The 24,884-nt window shown below is 52.2% G+C and overlaps 1 protein-coding gene across 1 annotated transcript in view; it reads left to right on the plus strand.

Moving 5' to 3' along the window:
• The window catches only part of CCDC33 (coiled-coil domain containing 33), a 120,823-nt gene that overhangs the window by 67,981 nt on the left and 27,958 nt on the right, over positions 1-24,884 (plus strand). The window contains 1 exon segment of the mRNA XM_036272295.1: positions 2,315-2,509. Coding sequence (XP_036128188.1) covers positions 2,315-2,509 — 195 coding nt within the window.

Raw genomic sequence — 24,884 nt, forward strand, 5'->3', positions numbered from 1 at the left:
ACCTGGTGACTGCCCAGCTCCGGTCAAGAGCTCAGTCCATGTCAGCTCTAAGTCACTGGGTTGACCCAGCTGGTGCTGGGGCCACAGAGGGTGGATGTCAGGGAGACAGCCTTTGGGGGAGGGACCTCCTCAGCATTGTGTCCCTGCTTTCAGAACTGATAGGGCACCTCTGGAGACCTTTCCCTTGATTTCATTATTCTACTTCCTCCTCTAACTGGATTAGATGGCAGCCTATGAAATCCAGGACATCAAAATTGGCTTGCTGCCTGGAAATGAGGAGAAATGTCATTATGGGTCTTGAATCAGCATCTCACCCCAGCCCCAGGAGCCACTTTGTCAATGGGGAGTTACTCTTTATCCTGAGTGGTTACTCCTTCCTTCATTCTCTCTTACATCCATTCATCCATCCATCCAATATGCATTCTGTTCTCCTCTGCAACCAATCTGGTGTTCAGCTGTTTTGAACAGGAGAGAGATATGGTACTTTTTCCTATATAAAACAGACAACCAAAAATCCCAAACCATCTGACTTAGATGCTGCATTGAGGCACTGGGCATGTTCATGAGGAGCCTCCAAGTGACTCTTGCCCTCCCTGCACCATGGGTACTGAGAGGAGCAGGTGAGAGAGAGAGCCAGGCCTAATGCCCAGGGACAAAGCAGTTCTAGAAGTCTTGATGTTGACATGCAGTTGGTGCTATAATCAGCCCCAACGTCGCCCACACTTCTTTCTTCCCATATAACTGCTTTCTCTTTGGAATTATCTGTCCTTGTATTCTTTGATGTGGGGTGGGGGGCAGACTGGACTGCATACCTCTGTACTTATGTGGTTATCCTTTACTCTATCTACATAAAACTGAAAAGGCTTCGTGTTCATGAATTCCGCACACCAAATTTTAATTTTAAAGGGCATAAAGATCATTATTTAAAGGATCCCAGTGGTAAAGTGAAGGATTCCTGTCTGAATTCATCTGATCCATATGTGTGGGTTTTCATATAGAGTATCCAATTCTCACTCTGTTCAGGTTTAGATATTTAAACACTTCTAACCCTGAACACATCTGTCCTGGTTGGCACTGTGCTCATTCTTCTATTTGCTTCTAGAACAACACTCCAGACTGTGGCATATTTGTCTGCTGTGTGGCCAAGACAGAATTCCATAAGCTGGTGTAGGGTAGAAATGGGTCACCTTTGAGATCCCTACAACCTTGATACTGCCTAATTAGTTGAACAATGCGCACTTTTTAGGGCTAACTATGGATTTTCAACAGAGCTTTAAAGTAACATCTCCCCAGAGAGAGCATAAGACATATGCCTGAGTCCAAGGAACTCAAAGTTTTGTTAGAAAACAAAAATGGCAAACAAGCTTGGAGTCAGAGACCAATGTGAGCAGAGAGAGCCAGGGGCTGGGCTGGAAGAGCCCAGAGCAGCTTTGAGCCGGTGTGGGCACATGCCATTCGGCTTCCTGGAAGGGCTGGTATTTGAGTGGGGTCAAATTCTAGACAAGCAGAGATGAGAGTGAAAGTTGTGCCAAGGGAGGAGGAGAGCAGGAAACAAGACATGGAAGGAAAAAGAGGACCTCAGAGGGGGTGGGGAGAGAGAGAGATTGTTTGATGGGTGATGATTCGGGGAAAGAATGACAAAGGAGATGGAATGGAAAATAAGTCTACACAGCAAAGAGTGTCACAGGAGTGTGGAGATTTTAGAAACTATTGTTACTGCATTGAGTATGGAAGTCATAGATGGCACCGTTTATTATTTCAAAAGTATTTATTGAATACCTACAATGAGGCTGCCGTGAGGGATAAACAAGGCCCTTGCTCACATATAACTTACAGTCTAATGTAGGGATTGGAGGAGGGAGGCCGGCAGTAAACAACTAAACACATTTTTTAAAGTTAAGTTTCTGGTAAAGTACTATGAACACAGTAAATGGTATAATGTGAAGAGAGCATATATTGGAGGAGGGGTTACTTTAGACAGGATGGGCCTCTATCTTGAAGAGCAGAGCCTCTCTAAGAAAATCACATGTGGGCTGACACCTGAGTGAGGAGAAGGGACCAGCCACGTAAAGACCCGTGAGGCTTTCCAGGTAGGAGAACAGCAAATGCAAAGGCCTAGAGGCGGGAAAGAGCTTGGCTTGTTAGAGAAACATCAAGGGCAGTGTGGTTAAGGCCCGGTGAGCAAAAGGGCAGGAAGCAGACGGGGGCCAGACATGCAGGGCCTCCTGAGCCACGAGGAGGAAAGGTCTGGGGTACGGAAGTTACATTTATGGCAGAGAAGCACAGAGAAATTTTTTGTACCTTCTCTTCCCAGAGGCCAGAAAACTTCTTAACACCAAACAACAGCAAAGCTCTGCCCATCCTGGACCCTCAGATCTTAGATGAAAAGCTGAGTTTCAGCCATGAGTCCTTGTCCAAGGCCACAGTGAGCTCCACGATGAACTCCAGCACATCCACCCGTCAGGAAGCAGAGGAAGAGCCTCACAGTCCCCGGACGTCCCGTGAAATGGTGAGTGTCTTCCCTGCCCCAGGGTGGGAGGGCTGGAACAGTGATGGGGGCGCTTTGGAAGAGGCTTGACTGCCCTTGTGGATCTGGTTCACTGCTCAGGTGGCAAGTAGACCTCCCTTAGGTGCACTCCGTGAGTGAGTCACCCCAAATCTAAGTGGATTCTTCATTTTACAGTTTATTTATCTTTTGAATCAAACATCCATATGATTTACTTCAAAACAAACCTTGCAACACTTATATGAGCTAGTTTCATTTATTCAACTAGTCACCAACTCAGAACTTCCTCAGGAGCATGTCCACTGGGCAATGGGAAGCCCCCTGAGAGATTAGTTTTAGCTTCTAAAAGAGGAAATCAAGCATGGAAGAAAAGAGGTCACTGTCTTTGGTCAGATTCTGTGTCCTTGATCGTGACAGCCAGCATGGCTTCCTGTTTGTTGCCAACTGGCCAGATGCTGGAAAAGGGTTGGTGAAGGTGGCCAAGGTGGTGTCTTAATTTGGTGAGGGGTCAGTGCTGGGTTCTAGCCCCTTGCTGCAGAGAGCTGAAGTGCAGGCCACCGAAAAGGCAGTCCAGTCAAAGTCCCTGACTGAGGTACTGCCCCAATGACCGTGGGCGAATTCAGGTGTGGCTCCCTCCCTCCCTCTACATGGGGAATGTTGCTCCAGAAGATCCTGAGAAAAGGCCTGAGCCAAGGCCACGGGCTAAGAGGGAAGTCCTGGGCTTTCGCCTATTGGGATCTGCCCCTCTCCACTAACAGCCTTCCTCTCACCGCTGCCCCTCGGAAAATCAGTTCTGTGGCCTGACCTTCCAGCTTAGGCATCAGCTGGGTTGGAATACAGATGCGGACCTTGTCTTGGGACAGCATAGAGAAACCAATGCCTGCACTTAGCCTTGATTTCTCTTAAGTGTTAAGTCATGAGAGATGGAACAAGACTGCATCTTGAGAAGTCAAGGTTAGCCATGAGGAAGAATTGTTTTTAAGCAAGAGGTTGAGTAAGCATTGAGAGTAACAGATGGGAGGAGGAGAAACAAGTGGCCCAAGGGCACTAAAATGGATTCTGTGAGGTTCTGAGTGCAAACAAGGGGCTCAGGGCTGCCCCATACCCACAGATTGTCAGAGGTGTTGTGAGTGGGTCTAGATGGAGAACTAAAGCACATCCTCTCTGAACACCACCCAGCACACCCAGCACTTGGCTGGTCCCTCTCACCTCCCCCTGCTGGGGTCCTGGCAAGGCCACAAGCACTGGCTGCTCTCCCTGGTTTGCTGTGGGGTTAGATCCACTCAGCCACCACCATTCAGCCTTTGAACTAAAAGCACACTGGCTCCAGGGCCCAGTCCAGGCCTGGCCCAACACAAGGGTAGGTAAACGTTTACTGGGCCATGTGATAGAACCCCTGGCTAGACAGGAAGTATACCAGAAAGAACCATAGAGAACATCTAGTCTGAGCTCCTAATTTTACAAAAGATGGCAGTGAGGATGAGGTGGGACATCCCTGCCCAAGGCTCCTGACCCTACGTTGCCTTGTATATAGCCAAGTGAATACCAGAGGCCTGGATACCCAGCCTTGGACCCTTCAGCCGTCTGACACCACTGGGTGCCTCAGACACATAGTATTCAGGGCAGTGAGCCTGCCCCTCTCTCGTGGCCATTCCAGCCTGTCACAGGCCCCTATCCTGTACTCTCCAGTTCCTGCCTCTTGGCTCCATTTCATGTACCCTCTCTCCCCTCTCCCCCTCCCCTCTCTCCTCCTGACCCTCAGTCCTCGTTGAAGATCCAGCCCCCAGCTCCAGCTCTTAAGTAGCCAGAGACTGGAAGGACCAAAGGTGGACCCAGAGAAACATTCACACAGCCGGCAGAGCACAGTCACGAGCAGTAGAACTTGGATGGGTAGCAATAGTGTACAGGTCCCTAACAATTGACAGCAATTATGTAGCAGTGGGTCACTGCTCCATTTCCACAAAACAGAATTACTTAGTAGCAGATGAGCTCACACAACCAAGAGACACAGTGACAAGCAAGAGAGCGTAATCGTAATTGGGGAGCAGCGAGCACAGCTGCAGAGCGATAGACCCAAGCCACCCAATGCTACCACACAGCACTGTTACAGGAAGGGCAGCCATAGAACACAGCAATGAGCAAAGAACATGGCATGTAAGCTGCAGACAGGGTCATGGAGCAGTATAAGATATCTGATTAGCGCTCAAACATATCTGGAGGCAATGGCATGGTCATAAGTGGTGTGACTCTGAACGTGCGGTCAGAGAGTAGTCACCAGCAGCAGAGCCTCAGGGTATACAGTGAGCCCCAATGACAGGGCAATGAGGTGAGCAAATGGCTAAACCTCCTCCCTGGACTCTCGGCCACTCTTTCTGGGCGGTGATCCTCTCGGCATCACCTAATTCCCAGGATGTGCGTGTCTATGTCTAATCTTGTAGCACACTCTGCAGAGCCCAAGAAATAATTTCTCCTCCAATTCCCACTGCGGCTGAATAGGAAATTAAACATTTTCTGGAGAAAGAAGCAGCTGGGGTGGAGAAGGGAGCAGAGGAGATACAGGCTGTGCCCCCTCTTTAGGGAGGGTGCTATGATGCGCTCTGCTGCCCCAGGCCTGCCAGTCCTGTCCCCACACCAAGCCCTACTGGGGTGCCCTCCCCTTAGTATCCACGGGATCCTCTTCCTTCTAGGGTTGCAATCCAGGCAATTCTTCCATCTCGGGCTCTCTTCATCCAGGACACTTGGTTTTGACACAGGCCATTCAAGTGCCATTGTGTCATGCTGAGTGGACCACTGGAGTCAGGGTCCCATGGGTGTGATCTTGAATCAAGTGTAGGATGAGGCAGGGCTCAAAGAAACTTTTGCCACCCTTCTGAGCATCCCAGGACGTCTTTTGAAAGAGGTGGGCTTTAAGTGGTGTGAAGAATGAGAGTCATCCTGAACGTGACAACCCCCCAAGCCCACCACATGCTGAGCCAGGCAATATCCCCTCCCACACACACACCAGGAGGGAGCAGGTAAGACGAGGGGCTCTCTGCTGTGTGCAGACAGGCCTGGTTCTGTTCACACAGGGCTTATAAAACACCTGAGTCCTGCCCTGGCCAGTTTGACTCAGCAGTTAGAGCGTCAGCCCGCGGACCAGAGAGGCCTGGGTTCGGTTCCCACTAAGGGCATGTACCTCGATTGCAGTTTGTCCCTGGCCCTGGTTGGGGTTGTGTGAGTGGCAACCAGTCGATGTGTCTCTCTCACATGGATGTTTCTCTCTCTCTCTTCCCCCTCTCTCCCTCCCACTCTGTCTGAGGATAAATGCAAAAATGTCCTCAGGTAAGGATAAACACACACACACACACACACACACACACACAAAACACCTGAGTCCTCCGCAGCCACATCAGCAATCCTCCAACCAGCCAGAAAACAGAAACTCCCACCTCCTGCCAGGTGCCCAGCTGGGTCCAGCTGTACAAGGACCTAGGACAGGGAAAGGCCCAAGCAAAGAGGCCAAGGCCCTGAGTTCTGGAAGTTCTTCAGCCAGCAGGAGTTGAGCCAGAGCCTGGAAGAAAGGAGATAACAGTGACGCAGAGCAGGAGCCCAATAAATATTTGGTGAGGGATGAATGGCAAAGGGGCATGACCGAGACAATGCATCTTCTTACGTGGCACACCTACCCAGCATTGTTGGGCACACCTGGTGAACCCTCAGTAAAGAAAGGAGCAAGGAAGGCTTCCTAGAGAAGAAGGCTGCATAAACAGAGACAGAACTACTCAGTTGCTATTCAAGAAGTGTGTGTTGTATTGTTTCCAGCACAGAAATTCCAGCACAGGATCTTTCCCTCCTTTCTCTAGCTTCCTCCCCACTTCTTCACTGACCCTCTCTATTTCTGTCTCTCCCTGCTTCTGTCTTTCTGTAGTTATCTCTATTTCTTTCTGATTTTTTATTTTTTAATTAATTTTTGTTACAGTGTTTCGTTTTCCCCCACTGATTCCCCCCTTACCACCCCGCCCCCATCCCCAGCTTTGTTGTCCATGCCCATTGTTCATGCATACATGCATATAAGTTATGTGGTTTATCTATCCCCACCACCCCCTCTTCTGGGGATTGTCAGTCTGTACCCCATTTCCACATCTCTGGGACTACCCCATTCCTCAGACTGTTATGTTCATTATATTCCACAAATAAGTGAGATCATATGGTACTTGTCTTTCGCTATTTGGCTTGTTTCACTTAGGGTAATACTTCCCAGATCTCTCCATGTTATCTCAAAAGATAAGAAATCTTCCTTTCTTACAGCTGCATAGTACTCCATTGTGTATATGTACCACAGCTTTCTTATCCATTCATCTACTGATGGACATTTGGGCTGTTTCCAGATCTTAGCTATTGTAGATAGTGCTGCTATGAACATGGGGGTACATATATTCTTTCTGATTGGTGTTTCAGGCTTCTTACAGTATATTCCTAGAAGTGGGATCACTGGGTCAAATGGCAGTTCAATTTTTAATTTTTTGAGGTAACACCATATTGTTTTCCATAGTGGCTGCACCAGTCTGCATTCCCACCAGCAGTGTACTAGAGTCCCCTTTTCTCCACACCCTCGCCAACACTTGTTGTTTGATGATTTGTTGCTGGCGACCATTCTGACAGGTGTGAGGTGATACCTCATTGTTGTTTTAATTTGCATCTCTCTGATGATTAGTGATGATGAGCATTTCTTTATATGTCTCTTAGCCATTTGTATGTCCTGTTTAGAGAGGTGTCTATATGGTTCCTCTGCCCATTTTCTTTCTTTTATTTTTAAATCTTTATTGTTGAATGTATTACAGATGTTCCTCATTTTTCTCCCATTGACCCCCTCCTCCCCACTCCTGTCCCCCTCCCGCCTTTTCCCACACGGTTGTCTGTGTCCATTGGTTATGCATATAAGTTCTTTGGTTTATTTCTTCCCACCCCCCCAACCCCTTTCCCTTTGAGGTTTGTCAGTCTAGCAATGAATTTGTACTTCTTAATCCCTTCACCTTTTTTACCCATTCCCCCAACTCCCCTCCCATCTGGCAACCAGCAAAATGTTCTCTGTATCTATGAGAATGTTTCTGTTCTGCTTGTTCATTTTGTTTGTAGATTCCACTGTCGATAGATATGTATTCATTGCCATTTTGTTTGTTCATATATTTTATCTTTTTCTTCAAAAAGACCCTTCATCATTTCATATAATAACGGTTTGGTGGTGATGAACTCCTTTAACTTTTCCTTGTCTGGGAAACTCTTTATATGGCCATCGATTCTAAATGACAGCTTTGCAAGATAGAGTAATCTTGGTTGTAGGTTCTTGCTTTTCATCACTCTGAATATTTCTTGCCGCTCCCTTCTGGCCTGCAAAGTTTCTTTTGAGAAATCAGCTGATAGCCTTATTCCCATAAGTAGTAGGTAACTAACTGCTTTTCTCTTGCTGCTTTTAAGATTCTCTCTTTGTCCTGAACCTTTTGCATTTTGATGATGATGTGTCTTGGTGTGGGCCTCTTGGGGTTCATCTTCTTTGGGACTCTCTGTGCTTCCTGGACTTGTATGTCTGTTCCCTTCACCAAGTTAGGAAAGTTTTCTGCCATTTTGTTTCAAACAGGTTTTTGATTTCTTGTTCTCTCTCTTCTCCTTCTGGCACCCCCAAAATGCGAATATTGGCACGCTTGAAGTTGTTCCAGAGGCTCCTTACACTATCCTCATTTTTTTGGATTCTTTTTTCTTTTTGCTGTTCTGATTGGGCGTTTTTTGCTTCCTTATATTCCAAATCGATGGTTTGCTTCTTGGATTTACGTACTCTACTATTGAATCTGTGTAAATTATTCTTTATTTCAGTTAATGCCCCCTTCATTTCTACTGTGCACCTATCATTTCTGACTGGTCCTTTTTTATGCTGTTGAGGCCCTCACTAAGTTCACTGAGGTTCTCACTAAGTTCATTGAGCGTCCTTATTAGCAATATTTTGAACTCAGCATCTGTTAGGTTGCTTATCTCCATTTCGCTTAGTTCTTTTCTTGGGGCTTTGTTCTGTTCTTTTATTTGGGAAGTGTTTCTTTGCCTCCTCATTTTGGCTGCCTTCCTGTGTTTGTTTCTGTGTATTACTTAACTAGAGGTATGGGGCTAGCTGAGATCAGATGCTGCTTGTTTAGGAAAACCTGAAGCAGAATCCAAGACTGGCCAACCCTATGGTTAAGCAAGTGGCAACAGCTTGGGTGGGCCTGAAAGTTGGGTGGGGCGGGGCCTCAGGGAGTCAGCAGGGCGGGGCTACCTGTGTGAGCCAGGTTGCTGGAGTCCCAGATATGGCGGCTGTCTGCCGCCCCAGGGAAGGGCTCACCAAAGGAACAAAGGCCTCTGACAGCATGTTTGTCCCGGAGAAAGCCCCCTCTCCAGCCCTCGCTCCAGTGCCAAACAGCTCAGTTCTTCCCTGTATGACTCTGGTGCCCCTCGAGCTGCCTCCCCTCCAAGCTTAGAGGGAGAGAGTCCGATAAGTCCGTGCGCGGGCCCTTTAGGGAGCTGCCTGGGGCTCCAGCTGCGTCAGCTTCTCTGAGCCTCAGTTCCCGCTGGTTTTTCCAGCCAGAAGTTATGGGGACTTCTCTTCCTGGCACTGGAACCCTGAGCGGGGCACCTGGTGTGGGACAGGGACCCCTCAGTCCTCAGGAAGGACCTTCCCAGCCGAGCTGTCCTCCTGATTTTTATCCGCCACACGTGGGTGTGGGGCCAACCCCTCGTGCCTTCGTCTCTCCTACCAGTCTGGATGTGGCTGCTGCTTTAATTCCGTAGTTGTAGGACTTCCATCAGCTTGATTTTAGGCGGTTTTGAATGACGGTTGTTCTGTAGTTTAGTTGTAACTTTGATGTGGTTGTGGGAGGACGCGATACCGCTTTTACCTACCCGCCATCTTAACCGGAAGTCTCTCTGTCCTTCTTGAACTTGAATGCCTTCTTCCTTCACCAAGTTAGGAAAGTTTTCTGTCACTATTTCTTCAAATATAGTTTCTAACCCTTGCCTACTTTCTTCCTCTTCGGGGACTCCTATGATGCAAATGTTATCATGTTTCCAGTTGACCCACAGTTCTCTTAAGCTGTCTTCATGTTTTTCAATGGCTTTTTTCCTTTCGGTTTTCTGATTGGTTGATTTTTTCTACCTTGTCTTCTAATTCACTGATCAAGTCCTCAGCTTCCTCTACTCTGCTGGTTAGGCCTTCCAATGTGTTCTGTGTTTCTGCTATGTCATTCTTCATTTCCACTTGGTTGGTTTTCAGTGTTTATATTTCTTTACTCATGGTGCTGATTTTCTTACTCATGCTGTTGAGCTTCCTCAAGATCATGGCTCTGAACTCTACCTCTGATAATTTGCTTAGCTGCATTTCATTAATCTCATCTTTGATAGAGTTCTCTTGTTCCTTCATTTGGGATTTGTTTCTTTGTTTCACCATTTTGGCTATCTCCGTGGGTTTTGGAACCTGCCAAATTTTCCCTATGGCTGTTGGTGTTCTGCTGTTTGTGGCTCCCTCTTCTGGGTTTGGATGAGCCTGGGTAGGCCCACATTAAATACCACCATCAAGTCTTACTTTCCTGGGTAGATTTTCAAGCCCAGAAAGATTCCGTTATCCTCTAGCGTTTTCCTGGTGGCTAGTAGTCTCAGTTTCTCACTGCCTTGGAATGTAGCCCTGGTGTTCTGCATAAGAGTATTTCAAGAGGGTGTAATAGATGCTAGTCATTAATGAGCCTCAATTTGCATTTTTTTTCCTCACCTGAGAAAGGCTGAATCTCCGAGGGTGGGGTCTGCTGCTTTTCCCCACAGCTCTAGGAAGGAGCACACTGGCCACCGTCCTTTGTGGCCACAACTCAGCAAAATTCAGTGCCCTCTAAATCCCAGGTGTCCCCACAGAGTTCCAGCCCAGTCTGCCCTCCCTCTGCGGTAGCCCCCAGGTGAATGGCTGTGGCTGTTTTCGCACTCTGTCCTGGCTTTCTGCGCTGTGGAGTGGGCTTGGTCTTTATTCCCCAAGGGCGCTGCTCACAGCTAAGACTGCTGCTGTCCATGGGCTCCCAGCCTGCCACCCTCTCATGCCTCCGCAGATCCTACCAGTGTCCCTGGTTATATGGTCCTGTCCTGCTGCTTTTCTGTTGCTTTTTTCTGAGGATTTGTCTTTATTTTAGTTGTAATTCCCATTTGGTCCTGGGAGATCATCTGCATAGCTTCTACTCACTCTGCCTCCATTTTCACATCCTCTAAGCCTATCTTGTGCGTAGCTGGGTCACACAGGCCTCTCTGGGGGCACCCTGCAGGTTCCACAGGTAACTGGATTGCACAGTCCCTTTGGGGACTCGGCTCTATGCCTAAGTTATGGGCTGCTGGGTCGCACAGGCCTCTCTGTTGCCCCCGCACCCTGCAGTTCCCGGGCCGGCAGCTGGATCGCACCAGTCTCTCTCGTGCTCCAGCCTCCCACTGCTCTTGTGAGCTACTGGACTGCACAGGCCTCTGTGGAGCCCCAGGTCCCGCGGCTGGTGGCTGGGGAGTGCTGCTGCCCCATAGGGCGCTCAGCTCCTGCTCAGCTTTTGCTGTAGTTTTTAGGGATGGGTCTCAGCTGCTGGTCTGTGCTTCTGTTGCCTGGGCATGGATATCTGCTCCCCAGCCTCTGTTGCTGGGGGTATATCTCTACTCTGATCGGGCTGCTACTATGGGAGATGGTGCTGGGCTCTGGGCTGTCTGTGGCTTCCGCGACCAGTACCTTGGGAGCTCCACTACTGTGCACTGGTCTGTGTTGACATAGAGTGTCCACTGGTCCGATGGTGCCAGGTGCACTGGTGGGCTCAGGTTGCTGGGCCCTAGCCGCTCCCACTGCCTCCTCCCAGGAAGACCCAGGATCTTCCAAAATGGTGGGACCTCCCGCGGCGCAGGGAGAAGCACCCTGAAGGGCCGCTCACCGCGGCAGCCGGCTGCTCTGTCCACAGCACAGGAACCTTCTGCTCCGCGTCTCTGCACTGCTCGGGTTTGGTCATCCACCTTCACATCCACTCACACTCTCTCACACACTCGCTCACTCTCTCACACTCACCCTCCCTCCGGTCCTGCCTGCTGCCATCTTCACCAAGGTAACACCATGTTGTTTCTGTTTCTGATTTTTTAGGGTTCTCTCTCTCCCCCCCCTCAGTTTCCCCCACCTTCTTTCCTCTGCTACTCAGAGATCCGTGGCAGACCAGAGAGCCCTCATACCAGCAGATGAAAAATTAACAAGGGTGGTTTGAAGATTCAGTGGGATTTCTGCAACCTTACCACACTGGAATAACTTCTTTCATTCTTTCTTTGAAAGCCTTTCTCCCCTCCCTCCATCTCACCCCGTCCAGTCCCCACATACTGCCTCTGTCTGAGCAGAACACATTTGCTTCTCTTCCTTTCTGGAGTCTGCTGAACCCCCAGAATGATTCCTGACCCCTTGGTTTCTCTATGTCCACTTTCCCAGCTGTCCTACCCATTAACCTGCTCCTAAGTAAGTTGACTTCATATCCCCCGAGAAGAGAGCCTCATTGCCTGGGTGAAGCAAGGAAGGAAAACCAGAGAGCTGTGGCTCCCCCCAGGTCACAGAGCAGGGGATGTGGGGCTGGGGCCACAGGAGGACAGGTCTCCCAGCCCAGGCACTGCCATGCCTCCCCCAAGGTGGCTGGGAGCCCTTTGTGTCCTGAGCCTTGTTTTCCATCTATAACAGGATGTTCTCCTGCCCTACCTGCCTCTCAGGGTCAAATGGAACAGGTGTGGAGCCTTCCGAAAGGGCTGGCAGTGCAGCAGGGACACCTATAAGCCTGGTCCTGCATGTCTGCCTGGCATGGCTCTTAGGGTGACCAACGTCCTTGTTTGCCCAGAACTGAAGGGTTAAGCAGTGCTAAAACCAAGACAGTCCCAGGTAAATGAGGACGTGGCTCCCCCTCCATAGCGTGAGCCCTCCCCTGGCCCAGGCCTGCTCCATTCAATTGTTGCTGCAATCTGTCCCCTCAGCACCCACAGGGTACACACGGTCTGCTCACCAGCCCAGCTCCACACTGTCCCTTGCACTCATCATTTCCTTCAAGTGACCTTGAACTCCCTTCCCCTGTCTGGGCCCCAGTCTTTTCCTCTGTCAGCAGAGATTGGAGCAAATGTTCCCCAGTCCCCTGGGCTCCTGCACCATGACTGGAGCCTTGGTCCTGGCCCCAGGCCACCTGCCCAGAATTTGGTCTGGAGACTGGTGCAGCTGAGGCTGAGTCTCGGTTCCCTTGGCACCACCTGGTGGCAGGTGATGAGTCTGAGCAGGAGTCTCCTGCTGCACCAGCAGTAGTCACTTAAGTATGGACACTACCTGCATCGGTGGCCACTAGTAGCAGGAACATCAGCCAAGGGTAATGGTATCACAAGGCCCTGGAGCCTGGGGCTGGCTCCCACCAGCCATAGTGACACAAAGCCTAACCTGGGAGGCAGCTCACCTGGGTCCTGAGAGTCCAAGAGAAAATACAACAAAGAGTGAGACAGAGACAAAGAAAGCACAGCCATCTGGTGCCCATCTCAACAGCCTCCAATCAGATGCCCCTGACTCAGTGCCCCCTCCAGACCCCACACACAGGCCACCAGATGCATTCCTGAAACCCCACATCACTCGATCCTTCCTGCTTCCACACCTCTGTTCCTGTAACCCCGACTCCACTGCCTAGGGCTTGTGGTCCCACTTTGCCAGGTCCGTCTTCTGTTTCAGTCACCTCTGCAAGCATCCCTGTTCTGGCCGCCTGGCTGCAAGGTCCACCTAAGGGCATGTGTTCACTAACAGGAGCACCATCTCACACCCCTACTCCCTCCTGGGCCCAGCTCCTGCAAGCAAGAGGGTTCTCAGCCCTCTTCAGCTCCTCCCTGCAATCATAGCCCCTAAACTGTAAGCCCTGAGGGGGGGGGGGTCTAAAAATAGGTCTTGTGAGGTTACAATGGTTGCAGCTCCTGGGCTGTGCTGAGAACCCTCATTAGGGGAGCTGCTCCACCCCTGCTCTCCCCGCTTTCTTCAGGAACTGGAGGAGGGCACTTACCGAGAATTTGAGGAAGAAGGGGAGGGAGGGAGGGAGAAAGGTGAAAAGAAAGAAATAGGATTCATCCTACATGTGTCCCTGTTATCTCCCCCTGCAGACCCCTCCCCCCACCTCATCCATGTAGCTCTAGCAGGTTTGAGCCCAGGTCTAACACTCAAGAGCTGTGTAATCTTAGGTAGATCACTCCCCCTCTCTGGGCCTGTCGTGGTAGAAATACCTCCCCTCCTGAGGCTGTGGGGAAGATTAACAAGAAAGTGGGTGGCAACAAAGAACTGTCCACTTTGCAGGAAGCTTATGAATAGTCACTATATTCATAGGGCCCTTGCAGACAGAATAAAAGGGAGGAAGCACAAATCCCCCGGCCTCCCCTCTCTGACCCCTTCTCCAGAAGGCTCTTCTCAGAGCCCTGACCCACTTCCACCTCCCTCCTTCCCCTGTCCCCAGAACCTCCCTGGTGGGCCTTCTCCTCCTCCTCCTCCATCCATCACCTGGGACTAAAGAGATTAATAAAGAAGACTCATAACTCAGCTGCTAGGGTGCAGCAGATATTTTCAGCTCCTTTTCAATTTGCAGAGAGATTAAGTGTTTGTTGATTTATTGTCTCTTGGTGTGCCTGTGAGTGGTTGGGCAAAGCCCCCTGCAGGCCAGCCTCCTCCCCCACTCCACACGCTCTGATGGGCTCCCCACTCCCACAGCATCCCCATCACCTGCCCCATCCCAGGAGCCTTGTGGGGAGCCACTGGCCACTGGAGTGGGCTTGTCTTCCTGACCAATTTACCCAGAGAGGCAAGTGGCCCAGGAAAGAGGCCCAGGGCCCATGGAACCAGGTATTAGTCAAGATGAAAGGGGTGCCATCCTTAGATGATTTAGGGGGTCCTTTCTGGGCTTTCTCCAGCCTCATCTCCCCCACACACAGAGCAAGGGGTGCACAGGGCCAGATAAATGTGGCCCAGAGGCCCAAGTCCACAGTTCTAGACCACTGTCTGGGTATCCAAGACCCCAGAATTTCCTGCCCAAATGGACTGAGTCTGCTTCTGAGACTGTGCAGACCTCCTGCTGAAATCCATTCTCCCAAAGGCCAAATAGTTTCAGGGAGTTGTACCCCTAGGCCCAGGGGATGGCTGTTGGGAGCCTCCATTTATGCTCTTGTCCTGGGTCCCACAGACATTAGGGGTAGATCGGGAGAGGAGAGGCAATCTTCCGTGGAGAAAGCCCCAGACTAACTGGGGAGGAGTCTGCAGGGGCCAAGGGAAGTAAGACAGCCTGGGGAGGCCGGGGAGCTGGGGACGCCACCCCAGGACTGGAAGGCAGAAGAGCTTTGTCTGCGCATGAGCAGTGCTGGAGGAGCCAAGAAGGGGGCACTGGGAACAAAAATGTTCAAGGGCTCCCCCACCCCACAGGCCCTGGCTGCCTTTCTCCTTCTTGTTGACTGCACAGTCTGTCACATGCACCCATGCATTTATTTGACCAGCTTTCTGAGTATCTGCTATGTGCCAAGTCCTGTGACATCCTGAGTAGACACCTCTATTCATCTGTGCAACTGTAGCAGGTTTGAGGTCCCACCCACCCACCACTCAGGAGCTGTCTGACCTTAGATGAACTATCTCTGAGCCCATCTCATCTGTTAAGTGGAGGGAATACTCCCTCCTACCTGAATCTTGAGACTTTAGAGAGGATTAAAGAGAGTGGATGGCAGTGCCTCAGAAACTGTGAAGGACTGTCCGCTTGCAGGAAGCTTATAAATAGTCGTCGTGTTCCTGTTGGGGCCCTTCCAGAGTGGGGGGAGGGGAAGCAGCACAGCTCAGCCAGGCCTTCCCCTCTGACCCCTCCAGAAGCTCTTCTCCAAGCTAGGTGACCATAACATAGAGATAACCTCCTGCAAAAGTCCCTGTCCTCAGGAAGCCAGGTTCAGCAGAAAGACCTTTGGGAATCAGTAGAGGAGGGTGTGTCCAGCACTGGGGTGCAGTCCGCTCAGGGGATTATGGAAGCACAGAGGTTAGTGCACCTAATCCTAACCCCGACAGGCAGGGCACACTATACAGATGTCAGGGGGTGGTCCCCAGATGTCCCTATCATCAACCATGTTGGTATGAAAACCATGGTGGATCTTTGATTTGCTGGTGGAAGAGACGTGAAGGTGGACAGACTTGTTGAGTCTGTGAGTGAAGATGTGTCCATCTCTCTCCCACCCAGAGCTCTCAGGCTAACCGGTCCCTCTCTGGCCCTCAGTTTCTTTATCTGTAAAATAGGGAGAATGCCTCCCTCCGGTGAGGGATGAGGAACTCCTGGCTGAGGAGGACAGAGCTGAGGAGGCAAGTGTGACTGGATTGACCGAATCAGGGCCTGGCTCCAAGCACCCACAGGATCAGAGAAGATATGGATGAGTGCCTCTGGGTCAGAGGAAAGAAACAAGAGGAAGCATGGTATAGGGGGGGCCACAAGACCTGGGGTCCCGTTCTCACTCACCCTGTGCCCCACCCTTCCCCTCTGGTCTTGATGATTTCTTCTTCTCTCCAGGCATTCAAGGCAGATGGAGGTGGGCCCCTCCTGGCTCTGCTGCTGAGCAGGACGTCTGCTGCTCCTCTCCCCTTGATTAAATGGGGGGTGGGCAGGCAGGAGGACAGCCCTCGGTAAATAAAGCCAAGACGATGAGGCCATAAATTGCTGAGGACTGAAATTATCCATTGGTGAGGGCAGGAGGGACTGCAGAACCAGGGGTGACTGGGAGAGATCGGCTAACCTGGGAAACAAGGCTCACCTCGCCTGCAAACTTCCAGCTTAGCCCTCCTATTAATAACACTAATTATATCTATCAATCTTCATTGAGCTCTTTTTCTGTTCCCAGGACTTTAATCATAATCTCATTTTATCCCTGCTCCAATCTGATGAAGAATGCACAATTATTATCCCCATTTACAGGTAGAGAAACTGCTGGTAGCTCGGTAACCCTCCTGAGCCATGGGGCAATACCAAAAGAGAACACAGGTCTGGGCTCACCAGCCCAGTGCCCACTCCTGAGCTGCCCTGGCCATACCTCCTGACTCAGAAGTCAAGAGCCTGGTGAGTTTGATTCACCCTCTTCCCCGCTTATCCAGATGAGCAGGCTGCCTCAGTTCCCTGGTAAACACCAAAACGGAGTTCTGCACCTCAGCTCCCTCCCCAGCCTACCTCAGACTTTTGAGAGGCCTACACATCATATATCTAAACTCCAAATAATGAAGTTATAAACCAAGCTGTAGCTAACAAACTATTAAATATGGTCTGTTCTTCTACCTTAACAAATGCACCTTGTTAACAGCTCCAGAGAACTCTCAGATTCCACAAAGGACGACATGGGGAAGCAGCTCCCTATCCCCTGGCCCTAGTCTCCATCTGTGCCCCCCTCACTTGGCTCAGTTTCAGTCTGCACACTAATGACCCAGTGACCATGGGAGATCTTTCACATAAGGTGCATAAGGGTACACTGTCACCTTCAGGATGACAGGCCCAGGAAGTGGAAGGGAATTCTAGGGTCCCAGGTAGCCAGGCTGGAGTTCAAAGGGGTGCTCAAGCTGTGGCTGGACATGCGCCCTTGGCCCAGCAAGTCCTCACCCCGCGGGGAGAGCTGTAGCCCCAGGAGGGCCAGAGCAGGACCCTCTAGCACACAGGCCAGGCCAGGGGCTCTGCTTGTCCAGAGCTAAGGGTAGAGCTGTCCCTCCCCCAGCTTAGCGACTCTATTAGGGTGGACTCCTGAGCTCAGATTAAATGCTTTTCAGTACAATCCAATTTCCTCTGACATGGACTAGAAAAGCCCACTCCATGCGTACGCGTGCGCACACACACACATACATACACACACACTCACACACATTACATGTGGTATTAAATATCCAATCAGGTCCAAAGATAATAGAGAAAGGCCAGTTCACTCCCAGTTTAATCAGATAAAATGCCCATTCATCGGCTCCTGCTAAGGGCTGACATGCCCTCCTCAGTGAAGCCAGGACAGAGGCTGTGGGGAGGAGGGGGCTGTCAGAGAGGGGCTAGAGAGAAGAGGGAACTGTGGGGGCCTAGAAGCTAGAAGCAGATTGAATAGGTGGGTGTGCTTTTAAATCTTCAAAAAGGGGGCAGCAGTTGCCCTTGGGGGACTAATTATCCTTCAGCCTTTAGCTAGCTCTTACTCAAACAGACAAAGGGGTCTTTGCAGCCCGGATGGCGCTAAGCTTCTGCACAGAATTGTTTTTCCTGTCAGATATGCAAATGTCCCTCAGCGTGGCAGACTCTGGGGAGGGCTGAATAGCTGCTCAGGGATTGGAAGGGCCAGGAGGGGCAAGGCTCCTGGCAGCTAGACCCCGTCTGAGGACCAGTGTGGGAAACTGAAGGCATCTCAGCTTCCCTCCTCTGGTTGGGTGGGGAGCCCCCTCTGAGCCCTGCTTCATCAGCTGGGAGAGTCTTGGGGAGGTAAGGTGAAGACCCCTTCTTTCTACTTTCTTCTTATGTGGGTGGGAGGCACCTGTGGAGGGCCAGAGGGGCTCCCTCGAGAAGCTGGCTCAGGGTCCAGGAGCTGACAGTTCAGATGGGGCCTCCTGCCCATTTGACCTCCTCCACCTTAGGGCACATCCACCGGGTGACCTACTCAAAGCACAAAGCACATTGCTCCTGCTCTCAACCCTTCCATGACTCCCTCATGGGTACCATGAGCGCCTCAGCCTGATGGCCCCTGTGTCTAAAGCTTGTGCCCAACCCAGAATATTCTATCCACACTCAACCCTAATGGTACTTCCAACTCCAGGACTTTGCTCCTCTACTCTTTCTGCCTTGTGTCCTCTTCTCCACCCCACCCTGGTGCCCAGCACATAGTAGGTGCTCAGTAAATGAGTCTGATGGATGCATAAAATTCCCCTTCCTAAGCAGCCACATGGCCCGAGGAGATGACAGATCTTCATCAGAAAGGGGACATCTGCTTCCCACTTAGCTCCCAGCCAGAACCTACAGGAATCTCTTTTCAGCTGTGAAATGGGACTAATGATAACCATTACCCCATGGCTGGCTGCAAAAACCCCAAGGTGCCCAGAGAGGCCTCTGTGAGCCTTGAAAGGCCTCTGGTGCCCTAATCATTCACAGCAGGGGTGAGGAGGACAGTGCGGGGAACTGGGGACAGGGGACAGAGACCAGGTTCCATCAGTCTCAGCCCTTCCAAGGTCCTCATATTAGACAAACATCAGCCACTGTCTTGGGGAGTCCATTTCTACCATATCTGGGTCTCTGCCCTACCCATCCAAACTCTCCAAGTCCCCTACCCAGCCAGGACTGCACTGCCATCTCAGCAGTGGGGCCTGAGGCCTGGACCTTAAAGTTGGAGGGGAGCTCAGACCCCAGGAGTGTTCCTGAGGCAGGACTGGAGAAAGGCTTGGTTCAAAAGTTCTGTCTGGGTAATCAGGGTTTGCGTTCTGAGGCTGGGTGGGGAGGGTGCCCCCAGGCAACAGAATACCCCCATGAAGTCCCTTCCCCTCATTGCTACTGGCATTTGTGAGGGCCTGGGCCCAAGAGGATTGATGGGGGAGGGTTAGTCATGAAGGGAAAATGGCCCAAAAGGCCAGCTGACAAGCCCGGTGAGAAGGGGCTGGGAGGGATCAACTGTCTGTGGCCCAGCCCTCCAAAGCAAAGCGGGACATGCAGACTTAGAAGCATTGCCCAGGAAGCTGAATGTGGAAACCCCCGCACAGGGTGAGCCTGGAGCCCTGCAGAAACGGAGTGGGGTTTCTGCTTACGCAGGTCTGGGGCGAATGTGTGGCCTGCGCTGGAAGCAGGAGGGGTGAACCAGCTAGGAAGGGTCCAGCCACTGAGGATGGGGGCAGGAGACGTAATCGCCCCTAAAAAAGAAACTAGATGGGGCCAGGGAGACACACAGATAGGTGAATGCCAAGGGATGGGGACCTACATACACATGCCCTGTCCCCAAGCTCCCTAAGGTATTGCCCAGCCATACCAGCCTCCCCACAGAAAGCCCTAGAGGTCTGCGCCTTCAGGCCCACCAGGCCTGGGCATTTGGAGTCGAGGGCCCCTCCCTCTCCATGGGCCCTCCCAGGGCTGCCTTTCCAGGGACTATGATGAGCCTGAAACAGAGGGAAGGGGGGCCTCACCTGCAGCTCCCCTGTGACCCCAGTCCCACCCCCATCTACTGTGCCTTCCTGGATCCCAAGAGGCCCAGAAGTCTGGCCTGGGCCCCTTCCCCCTCACCAGAGACTTGGCAGGTGGCCCTAGGAGATCTTCTCTGCTTGCCCAGGGAAGGGACATAAATAGGAAGCCGTGTCCCCTACCTTCACAGAAATAATGACATGGGGGAGGTACAATGAGAGCCTAGAAGTCAGGCCTGGAGAGCACACCCAAGAGGCGATGCTGTGACAGAATCGCAGTTCCCTCCAGCCAAAGACAACCAGACACCCTGTCACTGAAGCAAGCTGGGTCCATTCACTCGCGGCAGCCAAGGGACCCCCATCAGGAAGAGTATGTTGGGAAGGACAGAAAGGACTTGGCTGAGTTAGGTGATGTGGGGAGAGTTCAAGGACACAGGATTTGCTCTGGTTTGATGCTCTCGGGAGGCATAATTCTGAGCGGGGATTGCAGCTCTCATCCAGAAGACAGGGGGAACGAAGCAAGGCCGGCCTGTCCTTGATGCAGCAGGGAACACTCAGACTACCCAGGAAGGCTGCTGTCTGGACATTTTTGTGGTTTGGACAATGTTCATGTTTCAGCTGTTTTCAGGCCTGTTGGTGTGGTCACATCTTTGTGTTGCTTCATCGTGGTCAGAATGGCCTTATAGGATGCTGTGCGATCTGTTCCGCAGAACACCGAGGCCCAGCGGTGCCTGCCAGGCCAGCTCCCGGCCAGCAGGGCTGCTTTTTTTCTTTCTCAACAGCTTCAAGCATAGTGACAGAGGAGAGAAAGGGGCATGTGTTACACACATACCAGTGCCAAGTGTTATGCTCAGCGCTAGACAGACTCTGCCCTCTTCACCTTTACCACAGCCCTCTCCCCACTGTGCAGATGTTGAAACTGAGGCTCAGAGAGGCAAAGTGCTCATGGAATCATGAGGAACTAGTAAAACTGGGATGCAAACCCTGAGTTCCCTACCTCCAAAGTCCCTTCTGCCCTTGCCCTTGGTTGGCCTAGAGGCTGAGCCTCCATCCACTCCACTCATGGGAAACAGGACCCTAAATAGTGTCCTCCAAGGCATCCCAACTGGGCATCTCTTGCTGCAGGGGCTCTGCCCAGCTGTCATAGGCCAGCCACAGTGTCACCCGCTTCTCTGGCTCAGGCTGGTCCCCTATGCCTAGAGGTGTGAGGGGTAATGAGGCCCTGTGATTAAGGTTTCTGGAGACATGGCTGGGAAATGTATAGACAGGCTTGGTCAATAATTGTGCTCCCAGCTGCAGATCCAGCAAGACATTGATAAGTGCTCGTTACAGCTTCTCCCACCCCCTGTCCTGCCCCCACCCCTTGCCTGTCAGCCCACCATTTCACAGTGCCCATGTACACAGGTTTTGCTCAATTAATTTGCACTTGTTGGGACCATCTGTTCTTTTTATGAGTCCTTATTGAGATTATGTGGGCCCTGCCTCCTCCTCAGATGTGCTTCAGAGTGGGGACATGACACCTCCCTCAGACCGGGACTCCCAGAACAGAACCAGGTCTCCCACCTCAGACGGGGGCTCCTCGGGCCAGCACTGTCTCCTCCCTCAGTCTAGGACTTCTGAAGGTGGGACCACCTTCCTTCATCTCCCTCCTCACCCCTGGTCCCTCACCTTGGGGAGCTATACAGGCTCCCTCAGAGCCTGACCCCACCAGGCAGGGCCTCAGCCCCCAGAGGAAGCCCCCAGTCCTCTGGAAGGCTGGCTGCCCCTGGGGCTGAGAAGCAGGTCTCCATTTCTGATCTCAGCTCTGGCTCCTGCTCCAAAAACAGTGCCATCATTGATTCACGGGGCTGGAGGCACTGAGGAGGCACTGCCAAGTCTGCTTCTCTCACGCAGCAAAGGTGAAGGGTGGCACGTGGATCAAGACTCAGACAGTCCTCTGGGGCAGGGTGGGCATGGCCTGGTGGCTCCGGGAGGCTAAGGCAGGCAGCCTCTCCAAGAACTGAGAAACGGCATCACCCTAAGGTTGCCTACCGCGGCTATCTCTCCATCCAAGGTTCCTGGTGGCCAATATCCCATCCCTCTCCTCTGGGGGCCACTCTTTCCTCCAGAACATCTTGGCCCCTTCCAGCTCTGACAGACTATGCTGCCAGACTGGGTATGTTTATAAGGTAACCAAGCCTTCTAGTCATGCTTAGTGCCAGCATCTAGCTCAGACCAGCCCACTTCATCTGACTATAACAGGCTCCTTACTGGGTGTTGGCCTGGAATTCAAGGCCTTCTGACTGGTCCCTGCAGCCATGCCAACCTCATCTCCCACCACCCCTCCTCACTGTGCCAGGCTGCTTCTCACCTCACAACTTGGCTCCTACTTTTCCCTCTGCTGAGAATGCACCCCTCATCACTTTTTTTGATCACCTGACAAACTTCTACTCACCCTTCAAAACCCATTCCGGCTCTAAAACGCCCTCCCTTACAGCCCTGCCTGTAGCCAGGGTGGCGAGGGGCCTGACTGAGGCTGTGCTGTGCCTGCTGCCACCGCCACTAGAACACAACCTCCTCAGGCAGGGAAACTAACCCTCGTTCATATCTGTGTCCCCAGTGCCCACTACAGGGCCTGGGCAAGGAGCTGCTGGAGAGAAAGCTGGATGGACCCAGTGTCCTTAGCCTGGGTCCGGGAAAAGGCAACGCTCGCCATCCTCCATAGATGGAAGTGGTGCTCCTCCTGCCACCCTGGCTGCCCCCTAATAGAGTCTCGGGGGTCTCAAGGGCAGGCATCAAGGCCTAAGACAGTGAACAACTGGAGAGGCACAGAGGTCCCTCCTCACCCCCCCAGCCCGTCCCAGGGCACCTGTGAGAGCCTGGCTGTTAGTCAGGGTGAGTGCTCTGCCGCAGACAGTCCCAGCGTGGGGCCCGCGTGGGCCCGGGCGGGATTGGGTCGGGCGATGGAAGGGGCAGGGTATGATTTAGGGCCTCCATTATGTTCCAGGCCCACTGGGGGCATTTCTGCCAGGAGAGGGTTTCAGAAATGTAGGCCTTCAAGTGACCCTCCATGATAGCCCATGTACAGGGACACAGAATCCTGGGTACCCATGAGCCCCCAAACAAGCTGGAACAGAAGGAGGCCCACAGCTAGACAGGGCCCAGAGAGATCTGACAACATGGCCAGAATCAATGGTACAGAGCACCTCAGCCCCAGTCTCCTGCCCCGTCCTGAGTGTCACCCCAGAAGCCTTGCGGGGAGGGATGGCCTCAGCATGCAGGAGCCACACCCGGAGCCCCGAAGGTGGGAGAGCAGAGAGCCAGTGGGCGTTCACAGCCTGTGTACCCCACCCTGAGTTTCCCTTAGTGGGGACAGGGGAGCCTCAGGCACTACAGAGGGGAGATCCTAGCCCTAGTGAGCATGGAAGTGGGGAGCATGAGCCCTGCCCTGCCGACCCAAAGGCCAGCTGAGGACAGGAGAACCTGCCCCAGGGTCTGGGCTTAGGAGTGTGGGCTCTGCAAGCAGCTTCCCCACTGGAACAAATCCCCTCACCTCTTCTTTCCCCCGCGGCCTTACCCAGTTACTTGGGGGGATGAAGTTAGACTGATCCATACACAGTATTTAGAACATTTCCTGCCCATGGTGAGCACTTGTTTACCACTGACCTAGTTCAGACTCTGGAAACCCAGAAAAGTAAATCAACATCCCATCTAGCCAAAGAGGGTGGGAAAAGCTTTTGTCCGAGGCCAGCTGAAGAAGGGATCACAGGGACAGCGCGAGGGCGCCTCTGTCCTGCTGGCGAAGGAACTGCGAAGGCAGACAGGATGGAACTGTTCTTCCGAGACCTTCTGAGGCTGCAGGAAGTGGGTGGAGGCGTGTGGGAGGGGGCTGGCGGGTGGGGGGGGCCAGATCACAGAGGAGTTTGACAGCCAGTGCGGTGGATAAAGCCCCCTGTTGTCACCAGGCATTTCTGTGCTCCCCTACTCTCCCTTTCCACCCAGCCTAGTGCCCCCCTGCTTTCTGGGACCCCGTGGAAAAAGGATGTCCCTCAGGCCCACAGAGAACACTAGTGTTCACATAGTAACTCTCGGCTGTGTGTTACCACACTTTAAGGGGTGGGGGGCTCCTCAGCACCCATTTTATAGATGAAACACCTGAGACCCAGTGGGTCCCACTGGGGCTTCTTCCGATAGGCTCCCCTCCCTCTCAACATCCAACAGATCCATTGATCTGTGTCCAGTGAGGACCCCTGAGGGGTTCACTCGTGCCCCTCCTGCCTGCTGCCTGCTGCCTCCGGCCTCCGGCCTCCTGCCAGAGCAGGGCCTGAAGACAGCTATGTCTGGGCCTGGCTGAGCAGTCAGTGCCTCTGCGTGGTACGTTATTGATGGGGCTTCTCATTGTGTTTCCCAAAGTCTACAGGCCTTTGATGAAAAATTCATGTCACGCCCGAGGATGGGAGCACATTCAATCAATTGGCAACCCAGCGGGCCTAAGCACCGGGGCTCTCTCTGTGAGGGGTGGCTGAAGGCGGGGCTGGGAGAGAGCACCAGTCTGATTTTGCCTTTATCCCAGGCTTCGGCCCAGGCTCTTAGGATAGGAGGGGCACACACAGCAGAGCCATTTTCCCCGGGGTGGGGGGCGCTGAGAGGCAAGATCTGGAAGGTCTTAAGCCCACATCTGGGATGCCATCTGGGTGGCTGGTGCTGTCCAGAGAGGATGGCCATCTCTATCACAAGCCTAATTTTAATTTCCCTAGAGGAATATTAGACCCTCCAGGGTCCTCATGAGTCACACAGAGGAGGAGTAACATCTTCAGAGCTACTTGTGTGCCAGGCAGCCTGCTTGGAGCCTCATACCCACAACCTCATTAAACCCCCAACAGCTCCGGGAGATGGGTGTGTCATGCTCTCCATATTACAGAGCAAGGATTTGAGCTCAGAGAGGCCAGCGACTGCCCTGTCTAAAGTCACACAGACAATTAGCAGGAGAGCAGGGACTCAAACCCAGCACTGAGCAACTCAAGGCCCACTACTCCCAGCCAGCTCAGATGTGAGCCGTCAGAGCAGCGTGGGGTTTGTCCTGTCCAGCTCCCCTGCCCCATCCCTTTTATACAAAGGAAGAAATTCCAGTGAGAAAAAGTGAACTCTCCAGGGTCTCAAAGTGAATTAAGTGAAAAATTAGGGCTGCAAACTGAGAGGAGTAAGGGTCCCCATTTGACACTGACA

Source organism: Molossus molossus, unplaced genomic scaffold (genome assembly GCF_014108415.1).
Source record: "Molossus molossus isolate mMolMol1 unplaced genomic scaffold, mMolMol1.p scaffold_m16_p_1, whole genome shotgun sequence".
In the NCBI taxonomy this organism is placed as follows: domain Eukaryota; kingdom Metazoa; phylum Chordata; class Mammalia; order Chiroptera; family Molossidae; genus Molossus; species Molossus molossus.